The sequence below is a fragment of the Anguilla rostrata genome, chromosome 2, assembly GCF_018555375.3.
Source record: "Anguilla rostrata isolate EN2019 chromosome 2, ASM1855537v3, whole genome shotgun sequence".
Taxonomy (NCBI): domain Eukaryota; kingdom Metazoa; phylum Chordata; class Actinopteri; order Anguilliformes; family Anguillidae; genus Anguilla; species Anguilla rostrata.
Genome location: NC_057934.1, coordinates 16,315,380 through 16,334,242, shown reverse-complemented (window position 1 = coordinate 16,334,242; position 18,863 = coordinate 16,315,380). Strand labels below are relative to the sequence as shown.

The window sequence follows — 18,863 nt, the reverse complement described above, 5'->3', positions numbered from 1 at the left end:
AAGGTTGTTGATGGGGCATCCTCACGCGGATTTTAATTCCAACCATAACTGCATTTTCTGAAGTATAATGAGCTGTTAATCGCGTCCTATAAAGCATTAAGGGCTTTAATCCGTCAAATCAATTCTCAATCAATGGTCTCATTGTCTGGAAATGTGGAAAACGAAGAATTGAAAGACAACACATGTACCGAGAGACAAACCTGCATTGTGTCAAATCCGCTTAAGCAAAATTATATTCCATTAGCCTAATTATTTTCAACAATTAAGCCTAATTCATAGATTGTTTGCAACTAAAACTAGCATACACGAGAGTATTCCCTGTAATCCCCATACCTATTTGAAAATAAGGACGCTGGAAGAGAATTCAAATTTTATTAATGAAAAAGTCGTGGAGTTTAATCCATTGTTTCGCACGGACATGCACACCATCTCAGCTCTCTTCCTCTGTTCCACACCTTCTCAATTCCCCAGCCTGAGCTTGAACCGAAACTGTTCCTAAATCTTAAAATTCTACTTCACGGCTTCTTTGTAGCCCGCAAGCTAGTCTACACTATTTTCATGTTTCCAATTCCAACAAATGTAACATACAGCGGAAGACATCACTGAACGTGCTTGCCTTGCAGGAACCTGTCGCTTAAGTCAGTTAGCGAATTATCAGATATAAACCATCGGATAGCCACATAATGTCTAAGGGAGACGGAAGGAGATAGGCTATCAGTTTCTTTAACCCTGGTTACGTCAATCTAAATGCACACATTGAAATGCACAATCACGTTTTTTTATTTTTTTGTTTTTCGTTTTTTTTTCTCAATCTCCTTTCAGTTATTTTTTAATGTAGTCATAAAAAGAAAGCACTTTGCAAGCAAAAGTGGTTTGCTTGAAGGCAGGCTTACCATAAAGCCAGCGGTTACTGCTTGAGACCTGTCTTAAAATTGTATGCCATTTGCTAAGGGTTTTTGAGTTTATTCTCCATACACAGATCACTGGCCATTCAAGCGAAACCCTGGTTTGTTGTGACTAATGTGTGTTTGATTCAAACCTACTCATCCTCGCTAAGGCGGAGGCAAAGTAGCACTGTCAACAGTGGTGTAGGCGGTCTTACCTAAATCATACCTTGTCAGAGTCCTTATATGGTTCGTGATGTCACAAGCCGGAGGTTCCGTTCATATAAAATAGATAGAACGGAATCCCCTCAGACGCAATGTAGGCACAGACAAACTCAGGACTTTTGCACACTCTGTTCTTCACCGCATGTAATTTATCGGAACAAAGCAGGCTACATTTAATTTTCTCTCAGCGTTACAACACCTTTGGCAGATAAACAAAATGAAGGTCTCAAGCATAGACTGCCGCCGCCTAAGGAAAATCATTCGGAAGGAATGTGGGAGCTGCCTCATTGTGGATTGTCGACCGTACTTTTCTTTCTCGAACTCCGGTATTAAAGGTTCAGTAAATGTGAACTTGAACTCGGTTGTTGTCCGAAGATCCCGGGGTGGACCGGTACCTATTCAATTTGTCATCCCAGACGAAAGAGCCCAGTATCGACTTCGAGAAGGTAGCATCTCGACTGTTGTTGCTTTGGACGACAGGACATCACATTGGCAAAAACTGAAAAAGGACAGTGTCGCACAGATCGTTATAAATACGCTTTCACATCTAGCAAGTGGAGCAAACATTTGTTTTCTTAAAGGTGGGTATCAGTTTAAAATATTATTATCATTAATTGCAGCCTAATGTGAATAGTTAAAACTTGTAATGCTTTGTAGACTATTTGTGCTGTCCTGATATAGATTTAACGTAACTGTACAGAAAATAAGATAACATTTTCTTAAACGATAATAAAACGTACTCTATATATTTTCAGAGTATTCGAACACTTTTTTTGTGATATGCGTAACATGGCTCGGTTAGTGGTCTGTATTAGATCATCTTGCTTGTTGTAACTACCTACGTGAATAATTGTCCTAGGGATATTTCACCAGAGATAAACTTTCAGTGCGTCAACGTCACAGAAATGAGTCAGACCCGGAGATGTCTAGTTGTATTTAGGCTATATGACAGCCTAGCTTAGTTTAAATACCATTCGAAGGCCCAATTTATTTTGTCATAGCTACTCTGTTAGTATTTTTATGTCTTTGGGACCCATTGACTACTTCTGCCGCTCTCTTGTACTAATAGTAAATTACATAGTGATTTTTATTCTTATTATTCTTTCGCTTGACAGGTGGATACGAGAACTTCCATTCCCAGTACCCTGAACTTTGCACGGAGATGAAGCCAATCCCACATAGCGGAACTGAAAACGAGAAAATAGCGAGCAACATCCACTGTGAGAAACTGAGCGCCCATCATAAACCGGATTACGATCAGGTACGGAGAAGAGTCGCTGTGACTTCCTTACTTCTGCACGCTATAACAGTTTCCCCTTTAACTGCTTCCTCTGTGGCAGTTGGTTATAGCTACTAGCTATAGTCCTTATAAATTTGACAGAGTAGCAAAATTCTAGGTGGGCATATGGAGAAACTGTTCTCGGTAAAATAATTTTTAACAGCAAAGCCTGTATTGCTTTTGGCTCGTATGCGGACACTGCGCTTGTGAATAGGCGTATGTTCGCGTTTCCCTTTTTGTTTTAATTTTGCATGTGTAAAGTTTATCTTGAACGGATTTTGTCTTAGTTTTGCTTTTGTTTCCCAACTCTTATTAATCTATACTTTGTTTCTTAATTGTTCTAATGCTATTGACTAATACGATCCATTAGTCATATCACTCATCCATATTGCAATTACTGATAGTAACAGTAGAAATTGGAAATTAGAAATGACGATTACCATTGGCATTTTTGTACAGGGATTTCTGCTTGAGAATGAATCGCACAACTGAAAAAGGTTTAGACTACATTTAATCGTAACACAGTTGATCTGAAGGTGTAGGCCTTAATTTATTTTTTGTTGGTCCACTCCAGAATAAGCTCGTACTAGCATGTGTGAATGTGCGTAGCACCATGACGTGATTTTAAAATGTATGATAGAAACAGCAAATTTCCAGAATTTAAAATTAAGAACTGCATCTAGGTCATGCAGTAAAGATAAGACATAAGATGTGCATAGGCTGCACTTCAGTGAGGTGGTTTGATAGAGCAGACGAAAATGCGTCTTCTTTATTTGAACATTGTGCGCGCACGCATATACACATCCACGCATGTACCTACACACACACACACACACACACAGGCTACACAAAGACTTTTACTCTATCCTAGATTCCGGCAATACCCCACCCACATAAAAATGTCCGTCCAGATGTTTCCAAAATGTTCCTATTTAGATTGTAACCTAGCCAAGCTTTTAACATCGTGCACATCACAATTTTTCCTTTCATCTGCCATTTACCCATGAATTATCTTGTAAGCATCCTGCTTGAATCTTGCCTTTTTTAGAAACAGAGTAATATAGATAGAGGGAGACCTTTTGTTTCCAAACCCTTGGGGTGCTCCTCCTTTCTGTCTGTAAATATTTGATGTGCGGTGGGTTCCATGCTGCCCAAAAGCCCATGATCCCCCATCAAAGGAATGACCAGTCAAAGATACAAGTTCAAAGCTACTCACCTGGCTTCTGAGTTACTGTACCTCAGGGAGGACCATCTATGATCACCAAAATCATTCTCTTTTAATGACTGTTATGGAAAAGTGTACATGTGATAAGCTTTCTAATTTGTGGAGAGGTTTCTTTTCTTTGCATCCATCAATTACTGAGGATTTTTGGCTGGACCGCAACAGCTGGGCCAGCCGTACAAACGCAAATGCCTGACTGAGTGACTGAGTGATGAAGTTATGCCATTGGTTGGCCGAGTTATGAAGTTACACCATTGGTCGGCCAGATCAAGTTTGTTAGGTCTAGCCATATGCTAGTTTTTGACCTGGTCTTGTTTTTTACCTACAAGATCTCACATTTGTCATCTCAGCATCTTATGCTAAGCACAGAGGCTAACAATTATTTTCTTCTTTTCTGTTTTTCAGGGCAAGCCTGTGGAGATTCTCCCTTTCCTTTACCTTGGCAGTGCCTACCACGCCTCCCGACAGGACTATCTGAGTGACCTTCAGATCACAGCATTGCTCAACGTCTCCCGGAGGGACACACAGCAATCCAAAGGCCACTTCCATTATAAGTGGATCCCGGTGGAGGACAGTCACATGGCCGACATCAGCTCCCATTTCCAGGAGGCTATTGAATTTATCGGTAAGTGCATCCCTCTTGGACCTCTCCTTGTTAACTGAGGTAATCTTTGGGGCTGCACAGATATCCATCCCGCCACAAATGTAAAGGAACACCTTGTTTGTGGTGGTATGGTTAATTTGTAGTCCTATATGCCTGTCTCTTCACAAAAAGTTGAGACATTTTGTGATATGTTGTAGTAAAGTTAGGCCATTGGGATGTAACACTGACTAATGCTGTGCATTATATCTGTGTAAGTACTTGAGTACTTAAATAAGTAAGTACTTAAATAAGGCTGAATTGTGTAATTACAACGAGAATGAAAACTAAATGCTGTGTGTGACTTTGACCTGTACATGAAGGAAACCAACAGAATGCCGGCTGGAAGAAATTTTCTGCTTCAATTTCAGTACCAAACCAAATGATAGAAAGCCATTCCCTTAATAATACAGAACAGTCATAGATAAGATGATTCCTTTTAGAACATCTAAACTTAAAATACTTTAAAATAAGACCTTGTTTACCCATCCCTTGATGTGAATCTAAAACAGGCCAAGTTCCCAGCCTAATCTTTCTGGTGAAGCTATTTTCACATATCCTGGTGGAATGAAATAGCTGTCATTCAGAAAAAAAGGCCTTGCATTCCTTTTTAGAAAAAAAAGGCTTAATGAAGCTGTCACTGCCTATTCATTGCGGAGCCTCATTACTCACTGTGTTACTGTGTTAAATTGCGTTCCCTTAGGATGTTGATGGGTTTTGGAAAGATTGTATATATATTGCAGGAGGTTGCATGGTTGCCTGAAAGAAATTAAGCAGAGGGATTTAATCAAAAATAAATTTTAAACAAAATTTTTAAACAAAATAAATGCACACTATGGGCTATTTATATATAGCAGCCATGCACGTGCACTACTCCGCATTTATATTGCAGTCTCCCTGTTGTCTTTGAGGAGATTCAGACTGCAACCAGAAATCCTGTGACTGTAGACATTTGCCACATGTGACAGGAGCGTACATAATCTGTGCAATAAAACTGTATTCGCACAAAGAAATGCATGGAGGGGACATGACTGCAAATCAGCCCAAGGGTCCGCTCCTCCAATGACATGCTGTGCAATGCACACGATACACAGTAAATTGATGCGCCGTGCCAAATAAGCAATCCTCTGTGGAGGATGATACAGCAATACGGAGGGGCATATCGAATCATTAAAAACCCGCAAGTGCGGTCAGGTGAATGTAGGCACGCCATTAAGGGCCGCTCGCTAGCACTCCTCCAGCTTCTCCTCTGCACACGGGAGAATCACACGTCTGTGATTCATTCTGTGAGTAGTTTTCAAGGATCTGCGCTGTCAGAGCGATATTGGGGTCGGTCTTCTCACACTTCAGACGCGGGTTCTGGCTGCGCCGCTTCGGTGCGAATAAGCAGCGGCTCGATAACCGTAATGAAAAAAAGAGTCCCTTTCACACGACAGAGGCGGCGGCAGCGGCGCGCTCCGTGAGCAGCTGTGCACTGAGTCACAGCTGGCGTAAGCGGACCCCGCGGATAGTGGGCGGGAGGCGGGGAGGACGGCGGGGCGGCGGGGTGATGACCGAACCGCGAGGCTCTCTGATGCGTCCGAGTGGGAAGCGGGGATGTGCTGGTGGAGGAGGCGAGGAGTGGATATCTCATCCTGCTGTTACAACCCAGTGTGCTTTCTAAAATGAAATAGTCGATCAAAAAAATCAATCAATCTTTATTTGAAAAGCTCATTTCGTACAACTGAATTCAATGCGCTTTACGTTGTAAAAAAATCACATTGTACACAATGTGTATAAACATTTGCATTGTTAAAAAAATAGTGACAAGTGGTAAACCTAAATAATACCTATAATAATAATAATAATAATAATAATAATAATAATAATAATAATAATAGTAATTTATGTAGTGCATTTCATACACAAATGCAACCTCATTTACTTTACAAAAAAGGGAATAAAAACAAAAGCGAAAGATATACTACAAGGCAAACATATTTCTGCTGTAATACCCAGTCCTTTGAAAAACACCATCAGCTTAAGGTTTCCTTGACTGTTTTGAGTTTTGTGGAAAGTGAAACTAAATCCAAAAATGAGGAATCTCCCTTCACAAAGCTTTCTGTTTTGTCTTCCAGATTTTGTGAAGCAAGAAGGTGGGAAGGTACTGGTCCACTGCGAGGCAGGCATCTCCAGATCTCCCACCATATGCATGGCCTACATTATGAAGACCAAGAGCCTGCAGCTGGAGGAGGCCTTCGACTTCATCAAGCAGCGACGGGCCCTCATCTCCCCAAACTTTGGATTCATGGGCCAGCTGCTCCAGTTCGAATCGGAGGTCCTCTCCTCCACACCCCCGGCCACTCCCGCCCCCTGCAACCAGGAAACCGCTTCCCTCTTCACTAAGGAGTTTACCCTCGGCAAGAACTACGAATCCTCCATGTTCAACTTCCCTACCTCCTTTCTAAGCCCCATACCAATTCAGTCGCCAGTTCGTCAATTTCAATTAAGCCCAATTACTGCACTGCCTTAAACGTTCTGTTTGATGTCCTAAATTATTTGATTACTTGAAGAAAATAAAGAAAAGGAAACAGTGACATACACCTCTTCAGTGGAGTATAAAAGAGGTGGGATTTCCTGTAAAAAAGGGAAAAAGAAAAGCAATCAGAAAACAATTAAAGACAGGATTCATTTTGTCACTTCTGTTTCCCAGAAGTGTTTACTACTGATGCTGTTGCCTTTGATTTTCATAGTAAACTACGGCACAGCAATTATACTGTAATGTCTGCCTTACATTGATAATGTGGTGTTTGCCTTTTCTCAATGCCTGAACGGGAATTCTTAATTTATTTATCATGTTTTTTAATAAACATATTTCTCTGGAAATATACATAAACCTTGTTCTTGTGTTTTTGACATTTTATAAGTCGGAACATACATTATTGAAAATGTAGGTACAACAATATTTATGATGTTTTCTAACTCAGGTTCTAAATTGACAAGTAATGCTCCAATACCACCACAAATGAATCACCAAATAAAATAATTGACCACAATAATGTACTTATTTGCAAATCATCATCAGGTACATAGCTTCTTTCATTATTTATTGTATTTTTTTTTATTTTTTACAATTTTAGCATTGCCAATTCATACACAGTGAATTATGACTATTACAGTAGAGACACACAGCATATTCTTGCAACTACAGTAAAGTAGATATATGTGAATAGATAGCAGATGAGAACAACACTGAAGTCACATGAGGTAGGTAGCTAGCTAGCTTGATTGAGCATCATCAGTTTTAACAACAAATGAGACTGCTTTTCATAAACATACCACTCTCAAACAAGTGATGCATGCATTTTTTCATAGAAAATATAAGTAATTATTTAAAGGCATACTTTTTTTGCAGCCTTGTGTTTGCAGCCTTTAATGTGTGAGAACAATGTATGGTAGCTCCTCCGTAGTGCAGCTATTTTGTGGTTTTCTCATTCGGTAGTTAGAACTTGGATGTAAACACAGAATCGTGTGTAAAATAAGTAACAGGCTATAGGTGCATTATTGCTATCTAATACATTTATAAAGTGAATGATTTTTTTCATGAAGTTATGCATATCCTATTCAAATATTAGCCTCTTTGTTTTCTCAAATACAACAAAACGTGTATATGTTCATGGCTATGGTTAATTGGTACTTAATGCGAATTATAGCTACCTTATTGGACCTGTGTTCCATAGTTGTTCCATCGTCCTTCGGTATGAAGTTATTGTGCGTTACTTCAGATAAAGCCGCTGCCAAATAAAATGTAATGTAATATTACACTGTTAAGTAAGTAATTGAAATATTTCAATATTTCAAATTATGCTGTGTTTTATCATCAGTGAACCCTGATGAGGACGGGAGTCTTTGTATACAGCTTTGTTAGCTTTGTTAGTGAAGCTGGCTACACGTAGCTAATTAGCATGCATACTGTATCAAATTCAGTTCGGGAACTGAAATAAATGCAGGTGAACTACTGATGCCTAGGCAGTTCTGCTACATTTTATCATCAGCGAATCCTAAGGATTGTCGTCTTTGTTTGCAACTTTTGTTACCTTTCCTGACACCACGAGGAAAAGCGATTCCAAGGTTGACTGTAGTTATTGAACGAGCCTTGTCAGCTCGTCTTTTTTGCTTTGCTGTATCTATGATTCTTAGCATCCATCACTGCAGCAGCTAACAAGCAAAAAACACTTCTGGAATCTGATACCAAATGTAACCACGCCCACCCCTCCCCACACAGAAAAGAGTGCCACACCCAGAAACATCCCAAACACATTTTAGAATAACAAATACAGGTAAAAGGTGCAAGAATTTGGCAAAAAGAAAGTAAAGACATAGATTGCCAGTGCATCATAGATATGACTTTGCATGGTTATTTTATAATATTTGCAAGTAATAAAAATCCTGCATAGTCTGCCTTTAAGTGGGATTAATAAATTGTCAGAAAACCTAAAAATAACACTACTCAGCCCCCTCAGGGTCTAATTTCGCACAGCTTGCAGGGAAACACAAGCCTTTCACTCATCACTCAAATGCAGGATACTGGAAGTGAAGAAAATTGCTGCGGTAAAGAGCTGCTTAATCTCTGGTTGATTAGACTCCTTGATCTGACTCACTCATGTGTTCTGATGGGAAAATTCATTCGCACCTAGCCTGAAAAAAAACTGGCTGAAATATCAAGAAAGAATGGATACTGATATAGCCTTTATTTATATATGTTATGATAACTAGAATGACTCATTTTTCATAATGACAGCACAACACATCAAATCTATTTTCATTTGCTTAGCTATTAACACAATTTGTCACATAGCCACGAATCATAATTAGCCATGATTCAGACTGCAAGAGTCTATAAGGGACCTTCTGCATCTATGACTTCTGAAATGGTAACATACAATACAAGGACACACTGTAGAACATGAATGTAAAACTTCATGTCAGTTAGGCTGATGGTTCATGAACTGATTTTTCACAGTTTTCTTTTCCAAAAAGAAAAGAAAATGTAGATGGCTGAAAATCAAATATGGTGAATGAATGGAAAATTTGGTCCAGGTAAGATTACTGCCCAATGTAACAACTTGCAAGACTCTTGATCAAATGTTACTGACTTTTTACAATGAATAATTTGCTAGGTATAGCACCACCTTCAGTTCATATTTGGCACTTTGTTGATGTTATTCTGACATACAAGCACACAGTTTCAGTTGTTGATGTTAGGAATTGATTGGACTTTAGTGGGAGTGGGAGTAAAGTGAAAGTGAATGTGGTCTTGAAAATGTGATGTTGAGTCAGCTTTTCAAAGAAGAAGTAGAAGAAAGAGAAAAGGAAACTCTACTCACTCTTGATCTGGGCTCAATTAATTTTCAACCCCAGGGGATTTTGAGTTTTCTAGTAGCTGGAGATTAAGATGAAGCCTCTACCCTCCCCGCTCTGTCTTCCTTTAAAGGACAAACGGCACGTTGTCCTTCAGCTGAAGTCCTGGTTCAAGGCCATGGAAACGGGGAAGGAGCAGTCGAGCAGAGAGCTGTAAGAGCAGGTCAAGCGGAGGGCCAGGCTGGAGCTGCAGGCCAAGGACCTGCAGCATGAGCTGGCAGGGAAGAGGAAGCAGAGGGTACGGAAGCCTCTGCCTGCGTCATCATCGCTCTGCGGTGGATCAAACGAAGCGGGATGGAAAAAAAAAATCTCTCACACTGCATAGTGTTTAAAACGAGAGTGTGAGTATGTTACCCTATACTAATAAGACAGCATTGGAGGTCATAGATTGGATCAGTGCCATTGACAGGTTAGACGTTTTGATTGGCATATAAATTCTCCCAGCAGCTCATTTCGAACTTGTCACTTTAATTCAATGCTGCCTGCCTGGGAGCTGCTTGGAAATGTTTTTATATTTTATTTTATTAGATTTGCAATTCATTTGCATAATGTTGATATATTACATTTTCTTTTCTGAAACTGCAAAAACTTAAAATATTGCATGTACTTACAAATAGTTAGAAAATGTCTTCTTTGCTTCTCAGCACCACAAGCTATTGTTGGCTGGACCGCAACAGCGAGGCCAGCCCTACAAACGCAAATGTCTGTGACTGACTGAGTGAGTGACTGAGTGAGTGATGAAGCTACACCATTGGTAGGCCGAGTTATGAAGTCACATGTGTGTTAGGGCCAGCCATATACTAGGTTTTAACCTGGTCTTGTTTTAGCTTTGCACTGCTCAGGATCCCACCAGGCCTAGGGTACTCTGTCATGGGCCGATATTTTACACATTCATTTACAAATTAAACACTGTCTCTGAGAAGTTTGACAATCCTTCTGGTGTCTAAACAGTGATTGTTTTGTTTTAGAATATGTAGCCATTTTGGAAGGTATAACTTGCACTTTTTTGCAAGTATATCTGGCTGCATGATGCCTGATCTATCTAAATTTAGATTGGAAGAGCTGGAATAAAAAAAAATAAAAAATAAAAAAAAACAATCACCCTATTGAAATGATACAGTAATATCATATATTTTAAATGCTAACCATTGTTTGGTCTCACAGAATAAAATGGGGAATGGTTCATGATCGAATCCTATGTCAAAATCTAAAAAAATATATATTTTAAAAAAATCTAATATATTGAGTTATATATATAGATATATATATTTTTTTTAATTCTTGAAAAAACTGCAACATTACTATATTACTGGCACGCCCTGAACACTGACTGCTGGTTTTAGCGCCTCATCCTTATTTTAGCATGACACACTGGGTTAAAAAAGACAAGCCACTGGGGTATCGGCTAAGCTTATCTCGCACTCCTCTTCCGCGGCTACCTGTGGAGGGGAGCGAAGGCGGAGCAGCGGGTGCTGGCTGCCGAGCGGGAGGATTTGGAGAAGGAGCAGCAGCTTCCCAGAGCGGCCACCGGGAAGGTCAGGACTTCCGCCCGGCGGCAGCCCCGCGGAGGATTAGCGCGCCTTATGTTACTAGCGGGGCTCGCGAGCCCAGAGCCACTCTGCTCACTTTAATCCCGTATCCCTGGGAGGATTGTAACGCTAAAAGAAGAAGCGGTTGACTGCGCGCTGCGTTGGTCCCGAATTGACGGAGGGCGCTGCGAGGATTCAAGTGGGTCTACTGATTGGGAATTCCGAACCGAGGCTGAAAAAGGCTGAACGGGGTCTTTATTTACTTGGCACGGTGCTGTGCTGAAGGTCTGCATCAAGTCAATCATATGAGGGAGAAAGAGCTACCTTGTGCACGGTGACGAGAAGAGAATGTGCTGAGCCACGGCTCAGTAAGTCTTGTAATTAACACCCACTCCATCTGAGGCACGTCTGTTTGATCTCTGAGGAGGGTGCAGTATGTTCAGTCCTTGGGTCATCACCCACTCACAGTCAATCGTGTGTCTGATTCATGCGGCTCACCCTGCTCCCCACAGAACGCTGCATCGACTGCAGGGTATTTCTGCTGATCTACAAAACTTGAAATGGTTCATAGGCTGCTTGTTCCTCCCACAGCAGTTCAGCTCCAACGAGGCTGGCCTTGTCTTTCCCTGAGGTGAGACATGTCTATGAGGGTATATCCTTTAGTAGCACTACTTGTCACTCCTTCTGTGGTGTTGGGGACTTTTCTAAATGACTCTTTCGTCATTGCCTCCACCCTGCCCACATCTGTCGCCACCTGCTGCTCCCCATCGCCGCCACCTGGCCCCACCCATCATCTGAGCCACATCATAAACCCTATAAAACTGACTGACATGTTGGTCACCAGTCGGCACCCTGAGCCGACCAGAAGAGGATGGATTTCCCCCTTGAGCCTGGTTCCTTCCAAGGTTTCTTCCCATCTGCCACAGGGAGATTTTCCTTGCCACTGTTGCCTTAGGCTTGCTCCTGTGGGGGTTTAGGCCAGGGTTGTCTGTAAAGCGTATTGTGACGACTGACGTAAAATACACTATACAAATAAAATTTGATTTGATTGATTGAGTGAAAGCATTTTTTATTGTTTTCAGCTGGTCTAAAACTTTCTACAGTTCCATTGCAAATCTGATATGTTTCTTTGTGATCTTAAATTCTGTTTTCAGTATGCTTTTGTAATTCCTTTTTTATAGAAGAGCAGTACCCAGAAATTGTTCTCATTCTGCCATTGCTGTTATGACTGTAATGCAACCAGAGTAAAACAAGTCCCCTCAATAATAATAATAATAATAATAATAATAATAATAATAATAAAACAGTGCTTTTCTAAAAACTGCACGCACTGCAAAGACAAATTATAAATAAAAATTGATGTATAAATGAATAAAAATTCAAAATGGCGACTAATGAGTCCTGGTGTGCTGAATGGCCTGTTCATTATCAGACGTCTCAAGTCACAATGTTTCACCTTTTGTTTGATGAAGAAGATATCATTAATGACAGACTGATATCTCATATTTATCTACCCGTTGATGAATAAGAGGTTAGAAGGGGTGCAGTGTGCTCTGCTTTTCTGGAACACAAACAGGCGCACACAGATAATGTCAGGTTCTGTTCTGCTGAAGAGGATTAGCGGCTGTCAGGTCAGCAGAGGGCGGCTGCGTGAGTCACCGGCGCCATCCGCCATTAGTGACTGACTGAGGAGCTGACTCTCTGACGAGAGGGGTTGTATGGACACAAGTGTGTGTGTGTGTGAGACAGAGAGAGAATGTGTGTGAGTGTGTGTGCATGTGTGTGAGAGAGAAAGAGAGTGTATATATGTGAGTGTGTGAGTGTGTGTGATAGAGCGAGAGACTGTGTGTGTGTGTGTGTGTGAGAGAGAGAGAGATAGAGTGTGTGCGTGTGTGAGAGAGAGCCAAAGAGAGAGGGTATGTGTGTGAGTGTGTGTGTGACAGAAAGAGAGGGTGTGAGTGCGTGTGCGACAGTGAGAGAGTGTGTGTGCGTGCATGTGTGTGTGTGTGTGTGTGTACTCACATGTGAATGTCCAAGTAAGTTAATGTGGGTTTGTTAGGTTGGCTCCCTAATCTGTTTTTCTGGTGACTCATAGCAGCTAACCCTTTTTACTGCAAATTCAGGAATTCTTGGAAATTCACCACCTGGTCATCTACCTAACCTCATAAAACATCATTGTGTTTTCTGCAAAAAGGCATGCGATGCCCCTGTTCACCTATTGTACTTACTAAGGAGATATACGTTTTTTTGGAATGGGATTGAGCATAGGGAAACAGCAGTGGGCTTTATGAAACTAGTAAACAGGCTGTGAGTGTATGCTGATGGGTGGAGACTCCCTTTGGGCCGGAAACACAGGGAAAGCAAGTTCGATCAGCTGATAAATTGGAGGGAGCATATCTTGATCAGCTCCCTCCAAGTCCAAGGTGTTCATAGCATGTATTTTGGGAGAAAGGTGCCGAAGGAGAACCAGCATTCTGGAAAAAAGGAATCCGCCCTCTTATTTTGTCATGCATTCAGTTAGCAGGAGTCATATCCTGGGCGTTTCTAATATTTCACACATATTATGCTAACCTGATTACAGTGAGAGACTGGGATATTTAATACAATAAATACCTTAACCTTTAAGTCCAAAGACGCAATTATTTACAAACAAGACCCATTAATGTTGAATAAGAAATACCGTACTGTAGAAGCCCTGCGTATACTTTACACATGGCCAGGAACATTTGAAAGCTTTCGTTTCGTAGATATTTCGCAGAAAATTCCACAAAGGCACTGCTGTCACAGTCACTGAGTCAACATCAAATAGTCAAATTGGGATACAATGGAAGCACGCTCTTAATCAACCACACACTGGTGCACTCGCGCTTACGTGATGTGTGATGTGGTTTGAGCTTTATACCGTGGGCTGCAGATCATTATCGGTTCAATGGGCCTCTATTATCACTCCTCAGTCTGCCGCTTCTGTTGAAAAGAAGAACGCCTTTCTTTTTTGTGACAATAGCAAAGGCTTTGTTCACCATATCATGATTTCAATATCATTTATCCTTGCTGTGTTACACATTATCTGAGTCTGATTTGTATGTCCTAATTTATGCTGCAGCGTACTGCATTCAAGTAATACGTCTTTTTGTGAATCAGCATCGGACGAGTAGTAGTTTTGGGTTACTATTCTCCGAAAAGGTATTCTCTGCATGTAAATGAAAACAGTTAGAAGAAATGAACAAAGAAATCTTTAATAAGCTGTACGCGTTGCACACACAGGATATCTGTAATACATTTTCAAGTGCCCACTAGATAACACAGCAAAGATTAATGAGATGTTTATTTTGCTCAAGAAATGTGGGTCAATTTCCATCTATTATCTTGAGAAAAACAGTAATAATATGAGCTAATAATAGCTCATTTTATCAACAGCAGTTTATTCAGAGGGATATAATGATATTATTTTATTTTTTCATTATTTTATTACCTCAGTGGAAGCTTACCTGAATAAAATCCATGTGCAGCAAAATGTCCAGTGTTCATTCAGTTCTAACAGAGTGCATGTACACTGTAAGTTATCACTGAAGATTTTACTCTGCAGAAGCTTCTGGAGCAAGTTAAACAGGTGAATTCTAAAGGTCCAGTTGTTGACAGGAGGTATTTGCCAGCTGAGGGCATGATGAGGTTAATGATTAGGTTAATGATTCTCCTGCTTTTTTTCGTGCAGGATCTGAAAGAGTTGGGGCAGCCAGATGGGGGCGCTGTCGCCACAGTCACCACCTGTAGAGCCTGAGAGCATTGCACACTCAAACCCCACCATTTATCGTCTCTATTTTATTTTAGCTGCATCTTTTTGTACGCAACAAATGAGCAAAGATTTCTGGAAGCATTTCTTTCAGACAATTCAAAAAAACGTAAATGGTAACAAAGTGTATTTGAATGAGGTAATACCTTAGAGAAGTACCAGTTTCTCACACTTAAGCAGGTGTGGCAGATGGACAAATAGGTAGCACCTTAAGCAAGCAAACTCGGTCATGTGTCACTGGCTTTTTGTTAAAAGCAACACTTCAATCAATTTTGTCCAAGGTTCATTTTGGGAGGAAGGAACTGTCTGCCATATAATATGTCAATAAATAAATAAATTAAGCATTAGTTCATCTGACCGATTTGTCTTGTGATGTCAATATGAGATGTTCATTCTTGCAGAGACTGCTCTGGAATAATGTGACCTTAAAACGGTAAATAATCTCATTAAATATGTCCATAAAAAAACAACAGCTTGTCACAGTTCAGGGGTTGGAATTATGGTTGGACTGAAAACAACCATATGGAGGGGGGCAATTTTTTTTTAACACTGCCTTGAAGACAAACCAGACACTTACTTGCTTTCGCTGAAGCCAGTAACACTCTATATCCAACCCCTACCCAGGAGTACCCCCCACCCCCCCAACACTCCCCCCCACCCAGGCCACCGCACGCCACAGCCCTCCCACAGGGTGAGTCACTGCTTGTTATCTGGGAGAGGGTGTGCGGAACTGCCGAGTCGGTATCTCCCGCTTCTTTTCACGCACCGCACGAAGGTTGCCACGATAACCTTTAATCAAGGGTTATTCACTGGTAAGGATGTAGCCGCGGGAGGACCTGCCAATTTCACACCTTCTTCTCTGGCGCTGACGCTGTTCCAGACAATGTATAATTAACTGAAAACATGTATTAAACACGGGCCCGCCTATATTGTTTGCATTGCCTGCCACAAGCGTGTGTACCGTCTCATGTGATAAGTAAGGCATTTGATCGTTTTTTTTTGTTCATGTTTTTCACACGAAAAGAATTTTGTGTGAATTCTGAAGCTGGTTCTGTTCGTGAATGAAGGAGACAATCAGGAAGACCAGTCCTAGGAAGTTGGGGAGAGCACGGTGGAGTGCAAGAGGGGCTCAGGCTTCCACAACAGTATGTTCAGTATGTTCCACAACAGTATGTTCAGGATGGAACGCTACTGAACATACTGCATAAATGTAACAGTCTTTACATTTTTAGCCTTTACAAGTAGTCCTTTACATTAAGGCTGCACATGTTCTTTGCTTTGCTTTCTTATTGTGGAATAAAGGTATAATTGTGAAATTCATGTGCATGTCATTTGGAAAACAAATCTTGTTTAACACCACCTTTCTTAAAGATAGCTTGCCCAACAGATGGCGCCAGTTCAGTTATTTACATGCTCCAATCTAAGCTTTGGGAGGTAAAAACTAACTCACAAATTAATTTGCAATAATAAGGGACCATTTTTTAAATCTGAATAGAGTCAGATCTCCTATCCAGAATAGTTACTGTATATAAGAATAAGAATAAGATTATTATTATTTATGTGCCACTTACAAAATAGGTTATATGATCATTACAGTAAAAAATAACATAAAATCTGAAAAGGTGTGTATGTTTTAAATGTGCGATGTCATGTTATATGGCCATACAGAAATATTATTCACACCCAGTATCAGAGCTGCCAAAAGGTTACTTGACATGAATTGTAAAAATGGGTCCATAATCAGTATTCATGCCAAGGTTGAGATTTGCTGCATTTATGGATATTTATTTTTGGTCTTATTGTGTTAATTTCCCTTTAAGCCGCCAAAGTAATGTTTTTTCACACTTTAACTAGAAGTTAAGAAACTCTGTTGTCAGTGACATGATAATAATTGCGCACAATAACAACCTTAATTTTGTTCTTTTCGTACAGGAACCTTCGTGGGGAGTGATGAGCTCCTGTGACGCCAGCGCCGCGTGCGATCGTGCGCTCGCACAATGGAAGATTCCGGAAATCTACGTCACGCGCCGGCACCTGGAGGAATTAAAATACATTTAGGGGATGGTAACATCTGCTATTATTCTTAGCTATTACTCACAAGCACTGCGCCATTTGCTTTTCTGTGGGCTTAAAGGTCAGTTTGACTCACTGGGTAAATCAAAAGTACAGGCCATTGTGCCATTCCCTATTATTTTTCTGGGCCATTTAGACATTGTTGGAGGGAGCATTAATATTATATCTGTCACCAACAGGGCCATAGCGGTGCTTCAGACTCCTGTCATTGCAATATTAAAGGCAACACCCACAACGGTATGAGTCAGTTTATTAAATATTCAGACTTTTTCCATTTTGCCCCAGGCTTCTATATAACTGCGGCATGCATGTTTTTTTCTTTTTTTTTTTTTTTTTGTGTCCTTCACTCTGTATAAATGTGGTTGGGTTTATGGTGATCTGTGTGCAAGTTAATTGGTTGTGGGACAGGTGCCAGTACGTGATCAGGTTTACACTGCTTCCTCTGTCCTTGCCCTGTGGTCTGGCTGGACAGTGGCAGGGAACCAAGTTCTCAGTTACACAGGGAGCTGCTGAATGAAGTCTGATAAATAAATGTAATGAATGGCGAACAGTTGCAGCCGTCCAGCAGTTCCCTATCGGTGACCCCTCCCTGCAAATGGCAGATTTATAGGTCCTCTCTTGACCTCAGTGAAATGGGGGGGCACCCTCTAGTGTAGAGGCATTATGAGAACCCCCCAAAAAATGCTCTTGAATTTGAAAGTATTCAAGTGCTCTCACAGCCATGTTAAATTGGTACATCAAATCATGCCTCAGGATGTCTGTGGTTACATTTACTCTATTGTAAAACTTTATTGCTGAGTGTCCCTTCTTTATGTGTTGCTGAAGGGTGCTAACAGAACAACAATTCCTATAAATGCCGGAGGTATGTTGCTGCCTGAATGGGTATGTTGCTGAGAATGCCTGCATGTGAATCATCATTACCCTCTACATATTTTTCCCTGTATGAACTCTGTGTGGGAAGTGGCAGCATTCATCTACAAACCAGCGCATTGCATGGCTCCCTCTTTTTTTTAAGCCCACCCTGTGAGGCCATTTGTCTGTCACATGACTACTGCGGCAATGCCAAGCAAGTATTAGGCGAACTCTCGCCGTGGCACCAAAGCCCCGCCCCTTTCTGCCCTGCCCCTCCCTGCTCTGAGAGAGCCCGAAAGCAGGGGAGAGAAAATGGACGTCCCATTCCCAAGATACAGAGCCACATTAGACCTCCAGCGCTGCACCAGCTTAGCAACAAATTACTCTGAAGCAGAGAAAACCCAAACATGTATCCCTGCCCAGCTGAAAGAACACATTAAACCGGTCTAATTGTTATGGTAAGCCAGGGTAATAACTTCACACATGCCTGTTTGAACCCAGTGCCAAATAAACAGTAATTCTTTTTTTGTGAATGCCCTTGCTCATGAATGACATTCCCAGCTGTACTATACTGTTTCTAGAAAACTGATCTTATGAAAAAGAAGGCTGTGGACCACTTAACACTATGTAAAGGGGGCCTTCAGCCAATTACCTAATTCCACACTAATTTGTCTGGATGTATTTTGCCTATATTTTGTTAATAGATGTATTTTTTGCGCTGAATAATTGTGATTGAATGATGATATGCATTGGTCGCATACTTCTTCCAAGAGCAGATTTATCACAATACATTGCAACCAAAATGTTAGGTGTTCAGGCTAAACATGTGTACATTTACATATCATATAATATACAAACCCATTCCCTAAACATGAATGAATAAATTAATTAATTAATTAATTAATTCAGAGTACTCGATTTACAGTGATTTATCCAAATGGATAAAGTATAAATCAGAGAAAATATTTG

General features: G+C 40.8%; 1 protein-coding gene and 1 long non-coding RNA gene across 2 annotated transcripts; one reads left to right on the top strand and one right to left on the bottom strand.

The window, feature by feature from the left end:
• The first annotated feature begins 1,186 nt into the window (after positions 1 to 1,186).
• On the top strand, positions 1,187 to 6,762 carry dusp5 (dual specificity phosphatase 5). The gene is made up of 4 exons (XM_064320796.1): positions 1,187 to 1,690; positions 2,225 to 2,370; positions 4,016 to 4,235; positions 6,368 to 6,762. Exons 1-4 carry the CDS (start codon positions 1,327 to 1,329, stop codon positions 6,760 to 6,762), a joined length of 1,125 nt encoding a protein of 374 aa, XP_064176866.1. The 5' UTR covers positions 1,187 to 1,326.
• LOC135247396 (uncharacterized) lies at positions 5,930 to 9,900 on the bottom strand. The gene is made up of 3 exons (XR_010328214.1): positions 9,617 to 9,900; positions 7,947 to 8,023; positions 5,930 to 6,866 (listed from the first exon to the last, which is right to left on the bottom strand). It is a non-coding gene; the product is annotated as an uncharacterized LOC135247396 (long non-coding RNA).
• Positions 9,901 to 18,863: the final 8,963 nt, after the last annotated feature.

Coding starts and splice junctions, on each gene's coding strand:
- dusp5 (XM_064320796.1), top strand. CDS start 1,327: ATGAAGGTCTCAAGCATAGACTGCCGCCGCCTAAGGAAAATCATTCGG. Junction 1,691..2,224: donor AAACATTTGTTTTCTTAAAG/GTGGGTATCAGT, acceptor TTCGCTTGACAG/GTGGATACGAGAACTTCCAT. Junction 2,371..4,015: donor ATAAACCGGATTACGATCAG/GTACGGAGAAGA, acceptor TCTGTTTTTCAG/GGCAAGCCTGTGGAGATTCT.